At 57.2% G+C, this 22593-nt stretch overlaps 2 protein-coding genes across 2 annotated transcripts; one reads left to right on the top strand and one right to left on the bottom strand.

Moving 5' to 3' along the window:
* The first annotated feature begins 268 nt into the window (after window positions 1-268).
* Window positions 269-5425, top strand: CTSF (cathepsin F). Its single transcript, XM_009423529.5, is given in 14 exon segments — window positions 269-596; window positions 788-886; window positions 1208-1312; window positions 1314-1445; window positions 1568-1643; window positions 2487-2600; window positions 2724-2869; window positions 2964-3060; window positions 3140-3220; window positions 3885-4004; window positions 4085-4149; window positions 4243-4333; window positions 4745-4803; window positions 4884-5425. Coding segments are annotated over 14 exon segments (1473 nt in total). The 5' UTR covers window positions 269-383; the 3' UTR covers window positions 4959-5425.
* Window positions 5426-5554: 129 nt separating this feature from the next.
* ACTN3 (actinin alpha 3) lies at window positions 5555-22528 on the bottom strand. Its single transcript, XM_016921306.3, has 21 exons — window positions 21788-22528; window positions 17536-17650; window positions 17242-17361; window positions 14763-14849; window positions 14275-14362; window positions 13690-13768; window positions 13531-13612; window positions 12672-12757; window positions 11672-11764; window positions 10967-11197; window positions 10722-10869; window positions 9506-9656; window positions 8816-8924; window positions 8581-8721; window positions 8137-8319; window positions 7528-7662; window positions 7252-7431; window positions 6721-6867; window positions 6567-6632; window positions 5935-6093; window positions 5555-5854 (listed from the first exon to the last, which is right to left on the bottom strand). Exons 1-21 carry the CDS (start codon window positions 21932-21934, stop codon window positions 5696-5698), a joined length of 2706 nt encoding a protein of 901 aa, XP_016776795.1. The 5' UTR covers window positions 21935-22528; the 3' UTR covers window positions 5555-5695.
* Window positions 22529-22593: the final 65 nt, after the last annotated feature.

Here is a 22593-nt window from a genome sequence, read left to right as displayed (position 1 = left end):
GGTTGAGTCACAGAGCCCGGCCACGCCATTTAATCTCTCCAAGCCTCGTTTCCTCCACTGTACGATGGGGATAGCACCTACTTCAGAGATTGCTACGCCGAATAAAAGGAGCTGGCATATCATGCCTAACATATAAGAAGCACGTGATAGAGGTCAGTGACTAGCTTTAGCCTCAGGCCAGCAGCCTCCCGCTCTCCCTACCCTGCGCACCCCACGTGCCTCCTGTAAACAAGAGAACGCGCAGGCGCCGCAAACCAGCGCCCATTGGTCGGCGCGCCGTCGCCCCGCTGGAGGGAGGACTCAGGCCCCGCTGGCCGCGGGCTCGGTACCCGGTGTGTCGGTGGAGCGTCTGTTGGGTCCGGGCCGCCGGCTTCGCCCTCGCCATGGCGCCCTGGCTGCAGCTCCTGTCGCTGCTGGGGCTGCTCCCGGGCGCAGTGGCCGCACCCGCCCAGCCCCGAGCCGCCAGCTTTCAGGCCTGGGGGCCGCCGTCCCCGGAGCTGCTGGCGCCCTCCCGCTTCGCGCTGGAGATGTTCAACCGCGGCCGGGCTGCGGGGACGCGGGCCGTGCTGGGCCTTGTGCGCGGCCGCGTCCGCCGGGTGAGTACGCGCCGGGGGCGGGGGCGCCAGGCCCGGGTCCAAGGGATAGGAGCTTTGACCTAACATTGGGATGGGGCCTGCCCGCTGGACGAACCGATCTCTGGTGATGGGGAATGGGCAGCGCCGCACGGGCGGGGCCTTGGGCGCCGTCAAGGGCCGACCGTGCCCGCCTCACCTACTCCTCTCTCCAGGCGGGCCAGGGGTCGCTGTACTCCCTGGAGGCCACCCTGGAGGAGCCACCCTGCAACGACCCCATGGTGTGCCGGCTCCCCGTGTCCAAGAAAACCCTGGTGAGTGATGAGGCTCTTGGGGTTCCCCGCCCCGAGGTCGAGTAAAGCAGCAGTTGGATGATGACGGGTCAGGTCAAGACGCAGGGATCTGAGGTAGCTGCTGCCCCACCTTGAGCCACTTCCCAGGCCCCGAGGTCTGGAAACCAAGATGCTATGAAGGGGAGGATGCCCCGGTGCAGGCCGTGCCTCACTGTCCACTGTGATGGGGTGATTGCCTTAGGGGTGGCTCTCATCTGAGGAGCCTCCAGCTCCATCTTGGCCAGATCTTGCTCCCCAGATCCAGATCCAGGCCCCCAGAGCAGCTTCTTCCTCTCCCTCCAGCTCTGCAGCTTCCAAGTCCTGGATGAGCTCGGAAGACACGTGCTGCTGCGGAAGGACTGTGGCCCAGTGGACACCAAGGTTCCAGGTGCTGGGAGAGCCCAAGGCTGCTGGGGAGCCCAAGTCAGCCTTCACTCAGGGCTCAGCCATGATTTCTTCTCTGTCCCAAAACCATCCAGACAACAGAAACGAGACTTTCAGCTCAGTCATTTCCCTGTTGAATGAGGATCCCCTGCCCCAGGTGAGGAGCCCTCAGCTTGAGGAGCCCTCAGCTTGAGGAGCCAGCCGCTGCCTCATCACCCTTCTCCCTTCCCTCTGGAGTGGGTTTCTCTGGTCAGCCTAAAGACTGGTCTGCCTATCCAGGACTTGCCTGTGAAGATGGCTTCAATCTTCAAGAACTTTGTCATTACCTATAACCGGACATATGAGTCAAAGGAAGGTGAGGACCCAGCCTTGGCTGTACCTGTTCCTATCAGAACAGGACTTTCCCCCCAACTTGGCACCTTGGTGTGTGGGAGGAGAAAGACAAGAGGCAGTGTACCTGTTCAAGGACCCCATAATTCCTGAGCTCTCCCTAAGCCTTCCCAGCCTGGCAGCCACCCTGAGTACCTGGCCCCTTCTCCCACCTTATCTTCCCGCTCAGAAGCCATGGGTCTTGGCCGGGCGTGGTGGCTCACCTCTGTAATCGCAGTACTTTGGGAGGCCGAGGTGGGCAGATTACCTGAGGTCAGGAGTTCAAGACCAGCCTGGCCAACATGGTGAAACCCCATCTCTACTAAAAAAAAAGTACAAAAATTAGCCAGGTGTGGTGGCGCACACCTGTATACCAGCTACTCGGGAGGCTGAGGCAGGAAAATCACTTGAACCTGGGAGGCGGAGGTTGCAGTGAGCAAAGATTGTGCCACTGCACTCCAGCATGGGTGACAAGCGAAAACTCTGTCTCAAAAAAAAAAAAAAAAGAAGCTCTGCGTCTCCATCACTCTGGCAGGGTGGGATGGGGCAGAGGCTGGATTTTTTGTGCTGGAGAGTCCTTGACAACATGGCCTTTCCCCACCACCTCTTGTGGGTGGTGTCCTTTAGACCCCATTTACTGCTTTTGCATCTGGGAAGTCATCACTTCAGTTTGGCCCTAAAAGTTGATCAGACCTCCCACTCCATCACTTGCATGTCTGGCCCCCACCCCTACCTGCTCCCCGGGGAAACCCCTGCCTGCTAGCCCCAATTGCCCTTCCTTTTATCTGCCTGGGGTCGAACCCCTCCTCTTCTGCTCCTTGGTCCTCAGAAGCCCGGTGGCGCCTGTCCGTCTTTGTCAATAACATGGTGCGAGCACAGAAGATCCAGGCCCTGGACCGTGGCACAGCTCAGTATGGAGTCACCAAGTTCAGTGATCTCACAGGTAGGGATAGTGGCCACAGTCCTCATGGATCCAGGAAGAGACAGGACCTTGCTCGCAAGGCCTCTGGTCAGGTCTGGCTTAGAACACTCTTCCTCCCCATGCCCTGCCCACCTTTGCCCGCAGAGGAGGAGTTCCGCACTATCTACCTGAATCCTCTCCTGAGAAAAGAGCCTGGCAACAAGATGAAGCAAGCCAAGTCTGTGGGTGACCTCGCCCCACCTGAATGGGACTGGAGGAGTAAGGGGGCTGTCACAAAAGTCAAAGACCAGGTTGGACCCCTGGAAGTGAGGGTGGGACATGGACACTGCACTGGGGCTGACGAAGGGGCCCGGCTCTGACTCCAACTCCACCCATCTCTTGTAGGGCATGTGTGGCTCCTGCTGGGCCTTCTCAGTCACAGGCAATGTGGAGGGCCAGTGGTTTCTGAACCAGGGGACCCTGCTCTCCCTCTCTGAACAGGGTGAGCATCTCGCTCTACTCCTCTGTCCCCAGCCTAGCCCCTCAGGAGGGCTTCTTGGGACCAGCCTTCTGTCTCCTAGAGCTCTTGGACTGTGACAAGATGGACAAGGCCTGCATGGGCGGCTTGCCCTCCAATGCCTACTCGGCCATAAAGAATTTGGGTATGCATTAATGGGGTCAGGAGGGGCAACCGGAGCCACTTCTCCCTGTACAAGAAGTTACTTCATAATGGGGGGGAGACATGAGCATGAGAGTCACACAGAACTGGGTCCAGGTCTTAATGCTGACCCAGCCAGGCGTGGTGGCTCATGCCTGTAATTCCAACACTTTGGGAGGCCAACTTGGGAAGATCACTTAAGGCCAGAAGTTCAGGACCAGGTTGGGCAACATAGCAAGACCCCATCTCTACAAAAAATTAAAGACATTAGCCAGGCATGGTGGCTTGCATCTGTAGTCTCAGCTACTTGGGAGGCTGAGGCAGGAGGATCGCTTGAGCCCAGGAGGTTGAGGCTGTAGTGAGGCATGTTTGTGCCACTGTACTCCAGCCTGGGTGAAAGACTGCTGGGATGAGCTCTTGGTGAGGAGTCAGAAGTTGGAGTTGAGTTCTGTCTCTGCCACTTTTCTTGCTGGCTACTGGTCCCTCCTCCCCATCTCTCCCAGCCTCAGATGTATCATTTCTAGAATGAAGACATTCTTCAGAGGGGATGGCCTGTGGCCTGGGGTGGACGAGGAATGTGAAACCTCGCGTAGAGGGCTTAGTCCATTTCTGGCTGTGAATGGCAAATGGGAGCCTGCCCTTCTCTACTCACCCCCACCGTTCCCCAGGAGGGCTGGAGACAGAGGATGACTACAGCTACCAGGGTCACATGCAGTCCTGCAACTTCTCAGCAGAGAAGGCCAAGGTCTACATCAATGACTCCGTGGTGCTGAGCCAGAACGAGCAGAGTGAGTGAGGGGCAGGGTGAGGTGAGGTCAGGTGGGGCCGGGGCCTGGGTGCCTACTGATGCCACCCCTTCCCATCTCAGAGCTGGCAGCCTGGCTGGCCAAGAGAGGCCCAATCTCCGTGGCCATCAATGCCTTTGGCATGCAGGTGAGGCCCTAGCCCCACTGCCCCTGCCCCATCTCTTGTTGACCTCCCCGACCTCTTCTTGGAGTCGATCCCCTACTCCTTCTCCACCTCCAGTTTTACCGCCATGGGATCTCCCGCCCTCTCCGTCCCCTCTGCAGCCCTTGGCTCATTGACCATGCGGTGTTGCTTGTGGGCTACGGCAACCGTGAGTTCCGCTGCCTGTCCTGCATCCAGCCAGGCCACAGGCAGGGGTGGGATCACAGCATCTCAGGTCCTCTAGAGGGGAAATAGGGGGAATGCCTAGGAACCCTGTCCTTACCCACTGCCTGGGCCATGACCAGGTGGGCATCATCTGTCCTCTCTATGGAAGGGAAGCTGAGCTGTGGGAGGGTAAATATTGATGGCCCAATAACCTGCAATAGGCGGGTGGGTGCGTGCTTCCTCCCTGCCCCAGGGCTTCTCCCTGAGGCTGGTAGGTGGGCCCCTCGCTTTCTGCTCTTTTCCTAGTCCCTGTCACACAGTAGGCCCAGTGCAAGTATTTGAAGGGTGCACAGTGATTAAGGATCTGCCTGGAGAATTAAGGACCCTGATCCTTGTGCTCTGCACTGCACCCCAGGCTCTGACGTTCCCTTTTGGGCCATCAAGAACAGCTGGGGCACTGATTGGGGCGAGAAGGTGAGTCTTGCTGGCTTGGCCCCTGGCCCTCCAGCCGCCATCCTACCCTGGTGCCCTCACCAGCTCCCCCTCTCCCCCAGGGTTACTACTACTTGCATCGCGGGTCCGGGGCCTGTGGCGTGAACACCATGGCCAGCTCGGCGGTGGTGGACTGAGGAGGGGCCCCCAGCTCGGGACCTGGTGCTGATCAGAGTGGCTGCTGCCCCAGCCTGACGTGTCCAGACCCCTCCCCGGGAGGTACAGCTGGCAGAGGGACAGGCACTGGGTACCTCAGGGTGAGCAGAGGGCACTGGGCTGGGGCACAGCCCCTGCTTCCCTGCACCCCATTCCCACCCTGAAGTTCTGCACCTGCACCTTTGTTGAATTGTGGTAGCTTAGGAGGATGTCGGGGTGAAGGGTGGTATCTTGGCAGTTGAAGCTGGGGCAAGAACTCTGGGCTTGGGTAATGAGCAGGAAGAAAATGTTCTGATCTTAAGCCCAGCTCTGTTCTGCCCCCGCTTTCCTCTGTTTGATACTATAAATTTTCTGGTTCCCTTGGATTTAGGGATAGTGTCACCCTCCATGTCCAGGAAACTTGTAACCACCCTTTTCTAACAGCAATAAAGAGGTGTCCTTGTCCCGAGTGTGGTATAAATGCTCAGTCCCCGGGGGTGAGGAGAGATGGCAGGGACTCCTGGCGGGTCAAGGTGGGATAGCTGGTCCTGCCCAGGAGCCTGAGGGGCCAGCTTCTGCTTCAGGAACTAAAAGGAGATGGGGAGAGACCCACAGAGGGATCTTTATTCAGAAGCACTTGGCTGGCTTTTCTCTCAGGCCCTTGCTCCGAGGGACGGATGGGATCAGCCACAGGGTGCACCCTCTCTCCATCTTGCATAGAGAAACTCAGTGGTTGGGGTCAAAGGTCGCTCTCCCCATAGAGGGCACTGGAGAAGGCCACGTAGTCCAGGGCTCCAGCCGGGGCCCCAGATCCCTTGTAGGGCACCATACGGCGGATGCAGTACTCGGCCTGCTCGGCAGGGAGCTCGCGCCGCAGCTCCTCGGGGGTGATGTAGTTCTGGGGAGAAGAGGCGTTGAGGACCCACAGGTCCCGTGCCCTGCCCTAGCCCACCAGCCCCTCCACCGCCTGGGACCCACCTTGTCTCCTGCCAAGATCTTGAAGGAAGCTACAACTTGCTCAGTCGTGTCAGTCTCGGCTGTCTCTCGGGTCATGAAGTCTATGAAGGCCTGGAAGGTCACCACCCCAGCTGCGTTGGGGTCCACCATGGTCATGATGCGAGCAAACTCCACTTCCCCCTGCAGGGATAGAGGCCAGGCACTATGCCCATGAGCACTAAAACCAGGAGGGCTCCCGGTGTCCCCTCCTGGGGACTGTCCAACCTCAGCTAGCAGAGCCCCAGTAACAAGGGTGTTCCCTTCCTCCAGAGACCTTAGCCCTGGCTGTAGGAAGTCCTTTATGGTAGGCTGAAATCTGCATCCTACCCACGGCAGGAAGCAGATTTGCTCCCTGGTCCTGATTTTTTTTCCAGGGCCACACCCGTTTGTGTAGTGCTGTTTCCCTACAGGTAAAAATGTTGCAAGCTCAGACTTTGGGTCCACACAGAACTGGGTCCAAGTGAGTTTTACCTCCCTGAGCCTTGCTAGCCCCTGTGTGGATGTAATGAAGATGCAGGGGATGGTGTATGTGAAGATGGGAGGTGCACAGTAGGTGATCAGCACAGAGGAGGGGGTACTTTGGGACTCCTGGGAAGGAGCTGGGGAGCTCTCACCAGGTCATAGCCCATGGAGATGAGGCAAGCTCGGAAATCATCAGGCTCCATCATCCCATTCCGCTTCTGTAGGGGGTGAGTGGTTATCAGGCTTGGTCTCCAGCCTCCACCAGCCCCCAAGTGTCTTACCCCACAGGGCCAGGCCCCTGCTGACCCTGTCAAAGTGGTTGAAGGATGCTCGGAACTCGTTGAGCTGCTCCTGGCTCAGTCCCTTGGCGTCTCGGGTCAGTACCTGGTTCTCCACTTCATTGATGGTGCGGGCAATGGAGGTGAGCAGCTGCTCCCAGCCCACGCGGATGTGCTGGCGGTCAGGGGACAGGCCACTGTCAGTGGGCGGCCAGTGCCTGGCCACTGGCTCTAGCTCCACATCCAGTTCACTGAATGACCCTGGGCAAGTCCTCCCCCTCACTGGGCCTCCATCCCCATCTGGAGGCTCCACTGAGTAACCCACCCCCACCCCAGCAGTCCTTCCTGTCTTTTGATAACCAGCTATGGCCAATCTTGGCCTGGTTTTGGACGGCTTTGTGACTCTGGAAGGGTCACTTTCCATCGCTGGGTCTTAAGGGACCTGGCCAAGCTGAACTGGGGACTCTGCTGGGACACACATGCTCTGTCCAGCTGTGATCTCCCTGGGCCTCCTCAGCCAGTGCTGCCTCCCCTCTCTCCTGAGAGGGTGTGATCCCACCTCCATGCTGTAGACAGTGTGCTTATTGTCGAACACCAGGCTCTCCTGCAGCAGCTGGTGGTCACCCTCTAGCCGGTCAATGTTAGTCTTGTAGTTGATAATGTTCTGCTCCTGCTGCCGTAGCCCAGCCATCTGCTCCTCCAGAGAGCCGGCTAGCCCTGCTGCCAGCCGCCCCACTTCCTGCAGGGGTTCCCAGGCAGCATGAGGGCTCCCAACTCCCTGTGGCCCAGCCCCGGCCCCATCCCCCCAGGTTGGACCCACTATCCCAGCCCTTACCTCCACCTTCGCCTGGATCCAGGGTCCAATGGCATTGGCCTGGGCCGCAAACTGTCGCCGGAGCCTCTCGTTTACCTGCTGCCGTGCCAGCTCCTCCTGCAGTGTCTGGTCACGGCTGGGCACCAGCTTTCGGACCTGGGAGGAGGGCAGTTATGCCAGAGCCAGCTCTGGGGGCTGGGAAATGGCTTTAGGGGAGATGGGCTCCAGCTCCTCAAACCTCAGCCCCTGTTGCTTTGAGCCAACTTGTCTGGGATATACGAGAAAGCTCCTGGGCAAGTCACTAACCCATGTGGGCTTCAGTTTTCTCATCTGCAAAATGGGGCTGATGGCATCATTTATAACTAATATGGGTGGATTTATAAAAGATGTCCACACACAAGGCTTAATTCTACTTCACATCAGTCCTGGCAGGAGAATGCTGCTGTTACAGCTCATCATATACAGATGAGCCCGAGACAGGCAAGGCGATTTATCCAATCCCACGTGGAGTCTGTGGCAGACCCCACATCTGAAGATGGACTTTATTCTCCATATCTTGGGCCACCCGAGATTTCAGGGTGGTCACAGTATGCAGGAGGGGGTGGGAGGAAGGCTGCAGGTGGCACTGACCATATCCCACTTGGTGTTGATGTCCTGCGGGCTGAGGGTGATGTAGGGATTGGTGGAGCAGGGCCGCAGCCCATATGTCTGGCAGATCTTCTGGATCTCACCCTGGATGCCCATGATGGCACCTCGCTCTCGGTCAGCCTCGGGCAATGTTGCCTTGAACTGATCGTGCGCTGTCAGCAGACTCTGGGGACGACAGGCAGGAAGTGTCAGCTGGTGTCCCCCACTTACCACAGGCAACAGAAAGGGCAGCAGTGTGCCCCAGGCCACCCACCAGTCCTGGGCGGTCCTGACACAAGAACCCCGGCCTCCTGTCTTCCAGCCCAGCACTCGGAAACTGGGGTTTTCCTCCCATCCCTATGCCCCAGGAGCCTAAAGTTGTGGGTGGCAGAATTTGGGGCCAGCTTTCCTGTCATCCTATCCATCCCCTGCAACCCTGGCACCCACCTGGGTCTCCTCCACAGAGTGTACCAGCCACACGTCCTGCAGGTCCTCCACGGCACCATCCAGCCAGTTGTTGAAGGGCGCGGCCCGCCGGGCAAACTCCAGTTGCAGCTGGTCAATGGTCTCCAGGAGCTTCTCCATCCGCTAGAGGTGGGAGGCGTAGTGGGTCAGAAGCCTGCCCTGCAGACCTGGCCTCACCCACCTACCCACCCCCCAGTTCCCCGGCCCCCAGCCCCACCTCTAGCGCATCCCGCCTCTTCTGGGTCAGGGTGCCCAGGTTGTCCCACTGATCGCAGATGGCCTGGCAGCGGCTATTCACTGAGGCCGCCTCGTGGTAGTCCAGCTCACTGGGAGCGAGAAGTAGGGCGAGTGTGGGGCCAGCCCCAGCCCAGATGTCCTAACTGCACTCCCAGGGCTGGAACCTGCTCCCCGGATGGGGGTGAAGGCGTGCAGGAGCCAGGGCAGGTGGTGGGTAAAGCTGGGTGCTTTCCAAGAGGGGCGGTACCGGCGCATCCCTCTGGGCAGGTGGGCGCCCGCGGGTCCTTAGCTGCAGTCCATGGAGGTGCTTGGGTGGAGGGGTGGGGTTGCGCAAGAAGGGGCGGGTTCATGGGAGGGGGTGGCCAGGCCAAGGCTGATGGGGAGGGTTTGGAGCAGTAAGCCGGGTGAAGAGAGCCGGCAGGTTAGAGGGCAGGTCACGGAGTGAGACAGGTCAAGCGCCAGTGGGAAGAGTGTGAGCAGCAGAGCGGGGTCCGGAGGTGGGGGTGGGGTTCCAGGAGGGGCGGAGCGAATGGGACCTGGGTACCACGGCGGGGTTACAGAACCCGGAAGAGCCTAGTGTCTTGAGAAGGGCAATGGGGATCAGGGTGGGGCTCGCCACCGGGGGCGGGGCCGGGGGTGTTGGGGGCGGGCCCCGCGAGGCCCCGCCTACTTGAGCTCCTGGGCCAGCGCGGCAATGTGCTCCACGCGGTCCTGGTGCGCCGCCAGGTCGCTCTCAAAGGCCTCGTGGCGCCGCAGCAACGCCCGCACCTCCTGTAGCGAAGCCGAATCGTAGTCGCGCTGGCTCAGCATCTCCTCCTTTCCTGCTCAAAGAGATGCCGGCTCCGGTCACCCAGTGGCGGCAGGGGCAGGGGTGCGCGGCGGGCTGCGTGACCATGAAGCCTCATCTGCTAAGGTGGCGATCGCACCGGCCTAGCCCGTCCTAGGGGTTTGCTCTGCGGCGTCGGTGTAATAACGTAGGTGAAAGTCCTCTTCCGTGGCGTGATCCGCAAATGACATCAGCGTCCCCTGAGCGAGCTACGTCCAGGGGGCCCTTGGTACAGTTTTAGCATAATTTGACCTTAAAATAGCTCTCAACGATTCTGTAACCCCCATGAGCCCCTGACTCGGCCTCCTTTGTTCACTACAGAAATCCTCAACAGAACAACGAATGGATGTTTCTATCCAGAGTAATATATTTGACTCGTGCAATATTTTAGCGTCAGTATACTTTGAGTATGACATAAGTGATGTTAGGGTGAGGAATGGACTCACCTTTGAACACCTGATACATATAAAATAAAATGCTAAATTGAATTAATCAGAGCAGATCTACAGAAGACCAGAGCAGGGCTGGGGGGTGAGGGGGAAGGCTGAGTTTATAGAAAACAGGCGGGTGTGCGGTGGCTCATTCCTGTAATCCTAGCACTTTGGGAGGCTGAGGTGGGTGGATCGCTTGAGTCCAGGAGTTTGAGACCAGCCTGGGCAACAAAGTGAGAACCCATCTCTACAAAAAGTACAAAAAGTTACTGGGCGTGGTGGTGCACGCCTGTGGTCCCAGCTACTTGGGTGGCTGAGGCAGGAGGATCGCTTGAGCCTGGGAGGCAGAGATTGTAGTGAGCCGAGATTGTACTAGCCTGGGCAATAGAGCAAGACTCTGTCTCAAAAAACAAAACAAACAAACTGTGGCCCACAGAGGGGCAGTGGCCAAAAGAGAGGCCTAGGTTGCACCACAGCAAGTCAGGGTGGGACTAGAAATCCAGTCTCTGGCTTTCCTGCAGAGCACCTACCCTTGTCCTGTGCATTTTGCCAAGAACCTCCCCTCCTGCCCCTGCACACCAATCTCCACCCCAAGAGACAGTCCAGCCCCATGAGGTAGGTCTACCTACCCCGGGTCCAGGCTTCATGCAGGGAGGCCTTCTGCCGGAACTTCTCAGCCAGGTGCTGGAGTCGCTGCAGGCGCCGGATCTCCGAGAGCAGCCAGTCCTCATAGCCCTTTTCCACCTGCTCCAGCCCCCGCCAGGCGTTGGCGATGTCCTGTGGAGCAGGCAGGGGTGCGCTCCATCACGGTTTGCCCATTGTACAGATGGGATACGGACCCCAAGGTCACCTAGGGAATGTGTGTAGAGCTCACCGAGACCAGCTTGCCCTCGGAGGGCATGAAGGCAGGCCGGTGGCTGAGCCGCAACTTGGTCTGCAGTGTGTTGAAGTTGATCTCCAGCTGGCACTTTTCCTGAACACGGGGCGGCTTGTGCAGACGCCGGTAGTCCCGAAAGTCCTCTAGTTTGCGCTGCATGGCACTCATGCTGGGCTCACCCACACGGTTCTCCAGCCATGGGACAGTGCGGCGGATCCACTCCAGCAGCTGACAGGGCCAGGCAGGGGCAAGGCAGACAGCTCTGCGCTGACTTGCCCAGCTCACCCACCCCTCTCCACCCACACCCAGGCTGTGGCCAGAGTGTAGGTGGGGGTGACTTTGACAACTACGAAAGCAGGATGGGGTAGTCCCCACAAGTCAGAGAAGAAGTGGGATGGTTGATTTCTGAGTCCAGGGGCTAGTATAAGTTGGCACAGAGCAGAGGGCCATGTGACTACCTAAATACGAGTGAATGGATCGATGCAGAAGTAAATGGATGAATGATGAGTGAATCAATGACTGACCAGGAGCATGGGTTGGCAGAAGGGCAGGTGATGGGTGGGGATGGACAGGAGGAGGCTGGGAGGAAGCCAGGGGTACTCTGAGCAGAGGGAGGCTCTGCAGGCCCACGCTTGGGGTTAGCAGGGTTGGGAGAGCCAGTAGGGCTGGGGTGGGGAGAGCACGGTGGGAGCCCAGCCTCACCTCACTGGCAAGCTTCTCATACTCCTCCATCAGCTTCTCGTTTTCCTGGTTCACTGCCAGCACCTTGCAGATCCTGTTGGCAGCTGTCTCTGCCTGTGGGGGGAGTGGGCAGAGGGCTGGCATTAAAGCAAACTGCTTCTGTAAAGCCCTTAAAACCCAGAGCCCCGCCGGGCGCGGTGGCTCACGCCTGTAATCCCAGCACTTTGGGAGGCCGAGGCGGGCGGATCACGAGGTCAGGAGATCGAAACCATCGTAGCTAACACGGTGAAACCCCGTCTCTACTAAAAATACAAAAAAATTGGCCGGGCATGGTGGTGGGCGCCTGTAGTCTCAGCTACCTGGGAGGCTGAGGCAGGAGAATGGCATGAGCCTGGCAGGCAGAGCTGGCAGTGAGCCGAGACCGCCCCGCTGCACTCCAGCCTGGGCGACAGAGCAAGACTCCGTCTCAAAAAACAAAACAAAACAAAACACAAACAAACAAAAACAGAGCCCCCAGCTGGGCGTGGTGGCTCATGCCTGTAATCCCAACAGTTTGGGAGGCTGAGGTGGGTGAGTTACTTGAGTCCAGGAGTTCGAGACCAGCCTGGGCAACATGATGAAACACTATCTCTACAAAAAATACAAAAATTAGTCAGGTGTGGTAGCACGTGCCTGTAGTCCCAGCTACTGGGGAGGCTGAGGCAGGAGGCTGAGGTCAAGGCAGCAATGAGCCATGATCACGCCACTTCACTCCAGCCTGGATGACAGAGTGAGACTCTGTCTCAAAAAACAAACAAAGAATGGAGTCCCTGCAAATTGGGAAAGGGATGGGGGGAGCACGGCTCTTAGGTAGGGAGGGAGTTTCCAAACCAGGGTCCTCTGCTCCTGCTGAAGACTGAGTGTGTGCAGCTGGCACAGTGGCACTCCAACCTCCGTGGTCTGGCGCCTCCAATGTTGGACTACAGCCAAGGTTGGGCCCTTGGGTCCACAAGCCCAGGCAGCAGCAGTTGGGCCGCCTTACCTGCTCAGCCCCGGCAAAGGCATGGTAGAAGCAGGACACATAGGTCATGATGGCCTTCTCGTCCGGCTTTGGGGTGTTCACAATGTCTAGGGGAGGACAGCACGGTGTCTACTGGCCAAAGCCAGGGGTCCCTCCCCAGGCAGAGAACTCTCTCTGGGTGGGAGGGCTGGAAGCATCCAGTCATGGCCACCAGCAGCCAGCCACCCAAGCCCAGTGTTTTCTCTTCCTTGAAACCCTCTCTCCTTACCCCAGGGCTCAGCAACTTCCCCATCTCCCCACCTTGGGGTGAGCAAAGTATGAGGGACTGGGTGGGTGAGTGTGAGTGGGCAGCCACTGTGGCCCTCGTGAGGGACTGGTCCACGCTGTCTCATGCCTTGAACTATCCTATACCTCCCTCGGTCTGTGTGTCTTTCCCCCAAGTCCACAAGCTCCTCAGGGCAAGAAAAAGTTCTTCTCCAGCAGTGCCCACACAGCCTGGGCATCATGCATAGTAGATGCTCAGAAAGTGTTTGCTGCTTCAGTTGACTATTGCCTTGCCTAGGCATGGGGACCACAGGCAGGACGTGAGGGGAGCTGCCAGTCTTGGGGGACCAACATCCCAGGTAACCCAGGTAACTGGGATGTGAGGCAGAAGGTAGGGCCATTACACAGGGGAGAGGTGGCAGAGGCTGGTCCTCTTTGGGGGATGGGGCATGGGACAAGATAGAGGACTCCTGGAGAAGGGGGACTGTGACCAGGGAGTGGGGTGGGGGTGGTCGGAGCATCCCAGGAGGAGGAAACGGCCGTGCAAAGGTGTGGAGGTTGTACCAGGCCCAGTGTGGAGAATGTGGGGTCTTCCCCTGGGCTAGCTCACTCTCACCTTCTGCATCCAACATCTTGGGGATGTCCAGGTATTTCTCTGCCACCTCAAAGGCAGTGTTCAGGTTTCCGATGGGGTCATCCTAGAAGGGTGTAAGGGAGGAGGGTGAAAGGTCAGCTGCAGGCAGAGGCCTTGGGCTGGGGTGGCGGGGGCCTCTACCTTTCGCAGTTTGGCGTAGTCAATGAGGTCAGGGCGGTGTCGGTGGATGAGGGCACAGAGGGCCAGGCCATCCTTCCAGCTGGACAGAGAGAAGAGGGGGGTCAGGCCTGGGTTCAAGCTGGGGCCCCGTTCTCCCCTCGGCCCAGGAGCACCCCCCAGAAGGACAGCCTCATCTGTAAAATGGAGTAAAGTACAAATCCCTTAGCTTGGCGTTTGAGGCCCTTCATGACCAGATCTGGACCATCTCCTGCTAGCTCATCACGATTCCGTCACACACTCATGCTTAGGCCCGACCAGTTTCTAAATATTTTTGGCCTCCAGCTTCCCTCTGGCTGGAATGGCCTTCCAGGGAAGTCTCAAACACTCCCTCCTCCAGGAGTTACTGGAACCCTCCTGGATTCAATTCCATTCCACTCAACAGTTACTGAGCCCTCTTTTCAGACACTGTTCCAGGAACTGTGACCTTTCCTTCCCTGTGGCTTGTGACAGAGACCAGCTCAGTGCCCTTCACTGACCAGGGAGGGCTCCTCTCTATGCCCAGTACCCCACAGAGGCCCAGACACATTTGGTAACCAGCTGACAGACCTGGTGTGGAAGTTCTGCACGTTGACGTTGCGGTACGGTGCTGTCTTCCTCTGGCACCACAGAAGCAAGCCTTCCTTGGCTGAGGTTTCTGGGTCGGGGGGAGGTGGGAGGATTCATTGGGAAGGGGTCCAGGTCAGCCCTCTCACACTCCTTTTTTTTTTTTTTTTTGAGACAGGGTCTTGCTATGTCATCCAACTGGAGTGCAGTGACACGATCATGGCTCACTGCAGCCTCAACCTCCCAGGCTCAAGCCATCCTCCTACCTCAGCCTCCCTAGTATCTGGGACTATAGGCACATGCCACCATGGCCAGCTTTTTTTTTTTTTTTTTGTATTTTTTGTAGAGATGGGGTTTCACCATGTTGTCCAGGCTGGTCTTGAACTCCTGGGCGATCCTTCAAGTGGTCTGCCCGCCTCGACCTCCCAAACTGTGGGGATTACAGGCCCCAGCCACTGCACCTGGCCCCAACCTCCTTTCCCATTGCTCACCTTCCACAGAGATGTCCTGGATGGCGAAGCGAAGGATGATGGTCCAGATCATGCCCAGGGTCATCTTCAGGTTCCCGTCGACAATCTCTGCAGGGCAGGGGTCAGGGGACAGATTTGCCTGGCATTCAAGGTCTGTGCTATCTGGCCTCAGCTTACCTTCCCCTCTGATCAGCCCTCTGGCCCTTGTCTCCCATTTCAGGGCTGGCACCTAGTAGGTGAGCACCTAGCAGGTGCTCAATAAGCATCTCTTTTTCTTTTTCTTTTCTTTTTTTTTTTTTTTGAGATGGAGTCTCGCTCTGTCACCCAGGCTGGAGTGCAGTGGCGCAATCTCCGCCTCCCAGGTTCACACCATTCTCCTGCCTCAGCCTCCTGAGTAGCTGGGACTACAGGCGCCCACCACCACGCCCGGCTAATTTTTTTTATTTTTAGTAGAGAAGGGGTTTCACCATGTCAGCCAGGATGGTCTCAATCTCCTGACCTCATGATCTGCCTGCCTCGGCCTCCCAAAGTGTTGGGATTACAGGCATGAGCCACCGTGTCTGGCCTCTTTTTCTTTTCTTTTTTTTTATTATAATTTTTTCCCATGGAGTCTCCCTCTTTGCCCCGGCTGGAGTACAGTGGTGCAATCTCAGCTCACTGCAACCTCCGCCTCCTGGGTTCAAGTGATTCTCCTTCCTCAGCCTCCCTAATAGCGGGGACTACAGGCTGCACCACCAAACCCGGCTAATTTTTTTTGTATTTTTAGTAGAGATGGGGTTTCACCATGTTGGCCTGGCTGGTCTCGAACTCCCGACCTCAAATGATCTGCCCACCTCAGCCTCCCAAAGTGCTGGGATTACAGTCGTGAGCCAGTGCACCAAGCTGAATCTATTTTTTGGGGGGTGACAGAGTCTTGCTCTGTCGCCTGGGCTGGAGTGCAGTGGCATGATCTCAGCTCACTGCAACCTCTGCCTCCCTGGTTCAAGCAATTCTTCTGCCTCAGCCTCCCGAGTAGCTGGGACTACAGGTGCATGCCACCATGCTCAGCTGATTTTTGTATTTTTAGTGGAGATGGATTTCACTGTATTGGCCAGGCTGGTCTCGAACTCCTGACCTCATGATCTGCTTGCCTTGGCCTCCCAAAGTGCTGGGGTTACAGGTATAAGCCATCACCCCTGGCCTGCATCTATTTTTTTGTTTAGTTGGTTGGTTTTGGGAATTTTTTGAGATGGAGTTTTCTCTTTGTGTGTGTGTGTGTGTGTGTGAGAGAGAGAGAGAGAGAGAGAGAGAGAGAGAGAGTGTCTCTCTTGTCACCCAGGCTGGAGTGCAATGGTGCAATCTTGGTTCACTGCAACCTCCGCCTCCCAGGTTCAAGGGATTCTCCTACCTCAGCCTCACGAGTAGCTGGGATTACAGGCGTGTGCCACCATGCCCAGCAAATTTTTGTGTTTTCAGTACAGACAGGCTTTCACCATGTTGGCCAGGATGGTCTCAAACTCCTGACTTCAGGGTGATCCATTTGCCTTGGCCTCCCAAAGTGCGAGAATACAGGGGTGAGCCACTGTGCCTGGCCAAGATGGAGTTTTGCTATGTTGCCCAGGCTGATCTCCAACTCCCGGGCTCAAACAATCCTTCCGCCTCAGTCTCCCAAGTAGCTGAGACTACAGCGCTACCATGCCTGGCTTGTTATTTAGCAATTATTTCACTGAACTCTTACTAGGGTTCAGGGGCTGAGCTGGCACTTTGGGTATATTGGCTTTTCTTTCTTTTTTTTTGAGACAGAATCTAGCTCTGTCACCCAGGCTGGAGTGCAGTGGCAAGATCTCAGCTCACTGCAACCTCGGCCTCCCGGGTTCAAGTGATTCTCTTGCCTTAGCCTCCTAAGTAGCTGGGATTACAGCCACGCGCCGCCACACCCAGCGTATTTTTAGTAGAGACAGGGTTTTACCATGTTGGCCAGGATGGTCTTGATCTCCTGACCTCGTGAGCCCCACACCTCAGCCTCCCAAAGTGCTGGGATTACAGGTGTGAGCCACCAGGCCTGGCCGGCATTTTTTTTTTTTTTTCTTTCAGACAGAGTCTCTCGCTCTGTTGCTCAGGCTGGAGTGCAGTGGTGTGATCTCGGCTCACTGCAAGCTCCACCTCCCAGGTTCATTTGATTCTTGTGCCTCAGCCTCCCAAGTAGCTGGGATTACAGGTGTGCGCCACCACACCCAGCTGATTTTTGTATTTTTAGTAGAAATAGGGTTTTGCCATGTTGGCCAGGCTGGTCTCAAACTCCTAGCCTCAAGCAGTCCACCGGCCTCGGCCTCCCAAAGTGCCGAGATTACAGGCGTGAGCCACCGTGCCTGGCTGGTACACTGGCTCTTTACAGGCTCTCTTGCGAGGCAGGGATTATTCTCATTGCTGAGATGAGGAAACTGAGGCTCACAGAGGTGATTTGCTGATGTCAAGAGAGGCCCCCGTGCCCTGCCCAAGACCCTTCCTGCCACCTCCTCACCTTCAGCACCAATGGACACCAGTTTAACCCCCTTGCTGGCAATGAAGTCCAGGGCCTTGTTAACGTTGGCGATTTTGTGGAAGCGCATCTTGCCTTTATCTGGCCTAGGCAGCCTCTCACCTGGGTTTAAGAGGAGAGGCCAAGGGCCAAAGGTCATGAGAGGCAGCTGAAGCTATTATCCGCAAACTCTCCCCTCCCCACCAAATCCCGTCCAACACTCCGCCACCCTATTCCCCCTGCTATCCAGATGTTCCTGGGTCCTGGGGCCCAGGTGCACTGATTTGCCATCCTCACCTGAAATGACCTCCAGGAGCAGCATGAGTTTGAGGCCATTGCGGAAATCTTCCTCGATGTTCTCGATCTGGGTGCCTGCCTTGCGCAGGTGTGAGTTGCACCAGGCAGTGAAGGTCTAGGGGCAGAGGACAGCACTCAAACCCTACGACTGGCTCTGGGGGATGTGGGGCACAGTCCTGTCTCCTCAGTCAGGGTAGGTCTCAGAGCCTTGTATTTCTGGATTCAAGTCTCAGCTCAGCTCAGCCACTGACTTGCTGTGCATCCTGGGCCAGTCCCTTTCCCTCTCTGAGCTTTCGTTTTCCTGAGAGGGGAGAAATGGGGTCTGTGACCCATGCAGGTCCCAGTTCAGACTTGGGGCACCCGGCCACCAGCACCCCAGCCTTGGGGGTCTTAAACACTGGAGGGCCCTTAGAAAATGTTAACACATTCAAAGTGTGGGGCCCTCTGAGATTTTGAACCATAGGAGCCAGTGCAGGGTGATACTGCCTTTCTGAAATCTGAAAACTCCTGGACTCAAGCACATCTGGCCCTCAGGGTTTTGCCTAAGGGACTGTCTCTGTGTTTCTGTTTTCTCAGTGCTACTGACCTTCTAGGGTTGTTGTAAATTGGCCTCCAAGTAGACCCTAGATGAGTAAGGACTCTGAGGGCTGTTGGAGCGTCAGCTGGCACTCGGGCCCAGCCTGATCTCATTTTGTTTTTTTAGAGAGAGACGGTCTTACTATGTTGCTCAGGCTTGTCTCAAGCTCCTGGGCTCAAGTGATCCTCCTGCCTCGGTCTTATTATGTTGCCCAGACTGGTCTCAAGCTCCTGGGCTCAAGTGATCCTCCTGCCTTGGCTTCCCAAAGTGTTGGGATTACAGGCATGAGCCACCATGCCTGGTCTGATCTCATTTCTGGGGGTGACTGCCCACCCCTTCCCCAAAAGTCAGCCTCAGCCTCCTTCTGAGATGGGAGGGATGGTACAGGGCTGTGTGTCTGTTGGAGATAGGGGTGACACGACACTTGGTACACAAGTTTCTGCCAACCTACCGCCCTTCAGGTCCTGAATTCTGCCTTTCCATAGACTACTTGGTAGAGTCAGGGTGGGCTCCAAGGCCAACTGAGCCACTCATGCTCTGTGATCTAGGGTCAGCCCCTTTCCCTCTTCGGGGCTTGGTCTTCCCATTTGTGTAATTAAAGGATCAGAATCTATGATGGCTCAGGTCTTTCTTCTTCCAGCCTGGCAGGATTCTTGGATTCAGAGCATCCCCACACCACAAAGCAGATACTCCTGGGAGGTGGCCCTGGGAGCCATTTGGAATTCTTCCCCTCAGCCACCTTTCCTTCCTCAGACCAGCTTGCCAGATGCCCTGGGAGCTGGACATGGAAGATGATGCGTTAAATACTTGAGGGGCTGTCATTGCTAAGGAAAGGGAGTGAGCTTCCCATCACTGGAGGTATGTAAGTAGACACTGAGTACAACTTGATGGGAACCTAAGCACTGAATAGGGCAGTTCGATTTCCCACAGTTCCCTCCAACCCTGGAGTCTAAGATGCTTTGAGTTTGGAAAGGGCAGGGGGATAGGCAGGTCTGGGTGGTGCCAAACATGACTCTTTTTTTTTTTTGGAGACAGAGTTTCGCGCTTGTTGCCCAGACTGGAGTGCAATGGTGCGATCTCTACTCACTGTAACCTCTGCCTCCCTGGTTCAAGCGATTCTCCTGCCTCAGCCTCCCAAGTAGCTGGGATTACAGGCATGCGCCGCCACGCCCTGCTAATTTTGTATTTTTAGTAGAGATGGGGTTTCTCCATATTGGTCAGGCTGGTCTTGAACTTACAACCTCAGGTGATCCGCCCCCCTCCGTCTCCCAAAGTGCTGGGATTACAGGCATGAGCCACCACTCCCAGCCCAAACAAGACTCTTAATGAGATGTGGTTCCTGCCCTAAGGGAGCTCACAGTCCATCCAAGAGTCATTTTGGTCTGAGAAGCGCTGTAAGAGGTTGCCGAGGAATTTATGGGAGGGACGCTGCGGATCAGGGTGGGGGCCTCTTGGGGAAGGCGAGTATTTGATCAGAGCTGTGATGGGCAGGAATTATTCAGGAAGGGAAGGGCAGGCAAGGGCATTTCAGGCAGGGGCTGCCATGCAGGCAAGTGCTCGGTGGCTGTGAGAAACACTTGCTACATTTGTCAGACTACAAGGATCTGGGCACTGCTGGAATGGAGCTGGGGTTGTTGGGGTATAAGTGGTGAGAGGCAGGCCAGAGGGGCAGCAGGGGCCAGGTCATGCGCGATCTTGGGTGCTGAGCTGGGGAGTTAAAATTTGATCCGGAGGGCAACAGAGAGTCAGGGAAGCCTCAGGCAGGAGGGAGGTGGGCAGAACTGTCCATGCTGGTTGCAGAGTGGAGATGAATGGCTTGGCGTGGCAGAAGGCAGAAGTGAGGACGCAGTCACTGGGATCAGGGCAAGAGAGGAAGGGTGTCAGTGTGGGGGACAAGGCAGGATTGGATGGATGAGACAGAAATGTTGGAATGTAAGCTCCCATGGCAGGGGCTTTATTTTGTCTGCTGCCGAATCCCAGCACCTGAAACAGCACTGGCACATGGTAAGACATCAGGTGGGAGGAGGCAGCGTGCTGCTCCAAGACTGTGTGAAGGAAGCCCTTGGATGGAGGAGTCACTGGGGAGAAAGGGAGCATAGAGCAACAGGGAGGGGTCAGGGCTAAAGCTGAGCACAAGGATGTTTATTACCACCTTGCAATAAACAACGCTGGACGAGAAAGAAATGAGCCAAATGTCCAACTACAAGGGATGCTGATTGATTTTCAGATCCTCTATGCTGTGCAGCCATTGAATGAGTAGATGATGAGATGGTGACTGCAAGTTGGGATGAACAGATGTTCCCGATAATTTGTTAGGTGACAAAGGCAAGTTACAGACTGGCACGTGTCATATGGGGGGCACGCAGACCTGGATCTCGGAGAGGCCCGGGTGGGTGGGGGTAGGGATAGGAGATGTTGCAGAACAGGTGGCAGCTGGAGCCAAGGACAGGGATGACACCACCGGGAAATTGCCAAACCTGGGACTGCAGCCGTGCTTGGAGACAGGTGCAGGGGGAGCCTAAGGGGAGGCCTGTCACCCGGGGCACCCCAGCCGAGTCAGCGGAGCCTCTCGGCCCTTGGGGTCATCTCCTGTCATCTAACCCAGCAGAAGTACTCTGATTCTAAATTCTGGGACTCTCAGATCATTTAAATTCCACTGAGTACCCCAGTACCCTGCCCTCTCCTGGAGTCATACAGTGTTGGCACACGCTGAGCAGGGTCCAATGGCCTCATAGTGCCCTCCTGGTTACCCCTGGCCTGCCACTCTCCAAAGTATTCTCCCTCTGGCCTGGATCATTTTCCCTTTGGGAACCCAGGTGTCCTGCCCCCTCTACTTGGGAAAGTCTGGGAGTGAAAATAGCTCAGGGAGGGAGGGGCCCTGAGTGCCCAACGGGCTGGGCCTGGGTAGCAGCTGCCCCTGTGCCCCTCTTTGGCGCCCCCGAGGTGCTGCCTCAGCACTAAGTGTCCATCTGGCTGGAGAGTCAGGTTACAGTGTAAGGGGACCCAAGTCTCCCCTCCTCCCCGACCTATGGCCTTTTCAGCAGACTCAGGGCCCCATGCCTGGGGTATCTTGGGAAAGAATGGGGGTAGGGAAAAGGGTAAAGATCCTCAGGTTGCGGAGGTCCTGATGTCTGACAGTCTGTGATGTGGGGCCTGTCTGTGCTCTTTCTGGGCTTCAGTTTCTTCAATTGTTAAATGAGATACAGCGACTATGGACCCCACCCTGGAGACGAGGTGGGGTGGGGTCTGAGAGGACCCTTCTCACCACCCCCACACTCCCAAGTCCACTAGTTGCCTGACTGCAAGCCTTCAGGGTGGGGTCTGGGAATATTTAACTAGAAGAAGATTCTTCTTTCTGAACCCCCTAACTTGGATCTCCTGGGGTTTGCCCAGCCTGTTTTCAGCAGCAGAAGTGGGGCAGTGGGCCCAGGGGAATGAACCCTGGTGGGGGTGGGGAGCCCAGAAACTCTCTTGTCATTTTAAACCCCTCTTGAGGGCTCCCAGCCCTCTCCTCCAGCCCTGGGGACAGCAGGCAGCTGATGGGCAGAGCCTGGGCTGGGGATTAGCACTCTAGGTTAAAGACAAGCTCTGCCCCTGCACTGCTGAGATGCCCAGGACAAACAGCCCGGCCTCTCAGGCCTCGGTTTTGCTGTCAGGAAATGGGCGAGCACTCACTTTCCGCTGCTGCTTCTCCCAGGCCGGGTCCAGCAGCAGGTCGCGGTCCCAGTCCTCCTCCTGTTCCATGTACTCGCCGCCCCCGCCGCCGCCCGCGAAGCGCCCCTCCCCGGCCCCCAGACCCTCGGGCTGCATAACCATCATCATCTCGATCGGGCTCCTGGCTTCGCTCCGCTCGGCACGCTCTCGGACACCCGGGCCCCATTAAGTAGGGCCCAGCCCAGCCCCAGATCGAATTCGCACTAAATATGGGGGAGGAGGGAGGGGCCGGATGGGGGTGAAGGAGCTCGGGTTGGACCTGGCAAGGGGTTGTCCTGAAGCCGGGAACTGCGGGACTCGGGGGCGCCGGGGTGGATCTCGCGGCGGAGATCCTGGGTTTGCATTCCTGCTCCGCTGCTGGGGCGCTGTGTGACCTTGAGAAATCCACGGGACCTCTCTGAGTCTGTTTCCTCCTCTCCACAATAGAAAGGCCGATAATAATAGTGGCCGCGGGCCGCTCTAGAGGCTGCCCTCTGGAGCTCCTCGTGAGCCTCTTCCAGCACCTCGCTGGTGGGACACAGAGCCCTAACCCCATTTCACAGTCAGGAACACAGAGGCGCCGAGCTGTTTTGCAAGTTTTCTGGGGTGATGGAGACACCCGGGCATGGGGAACGGCTCTGAGCCAGCTGGATGGGCTGCGGCAGGGCTATTAATATCGGGGCGGCTGTGGGGAGTAGGGGAGAATGTGCTGAGCCGGGAAACCCCGACACCACCCCGGCTGCAACTCAATCCCCCGGGCACTCCTGGCCCCAGCGCCAGCGGGCGGG

This window comes from Pan troglodytes, chromosome 9, assembly GCF_028858775.2.
Source record: "Pan troglodytes isolate AG18354 chromosome 9, NHGRI_mPanTro3-v2.0_pri, whole genome shotgun sequence".
NCBI lineage: Eukaryota > Metazoa > Chordata > Mammalia > Primates > Hominidae > Pan > Pan troglodytes.
This window is presented reverse-complemented; position numbering and strand designations above follow the sequence as displayed.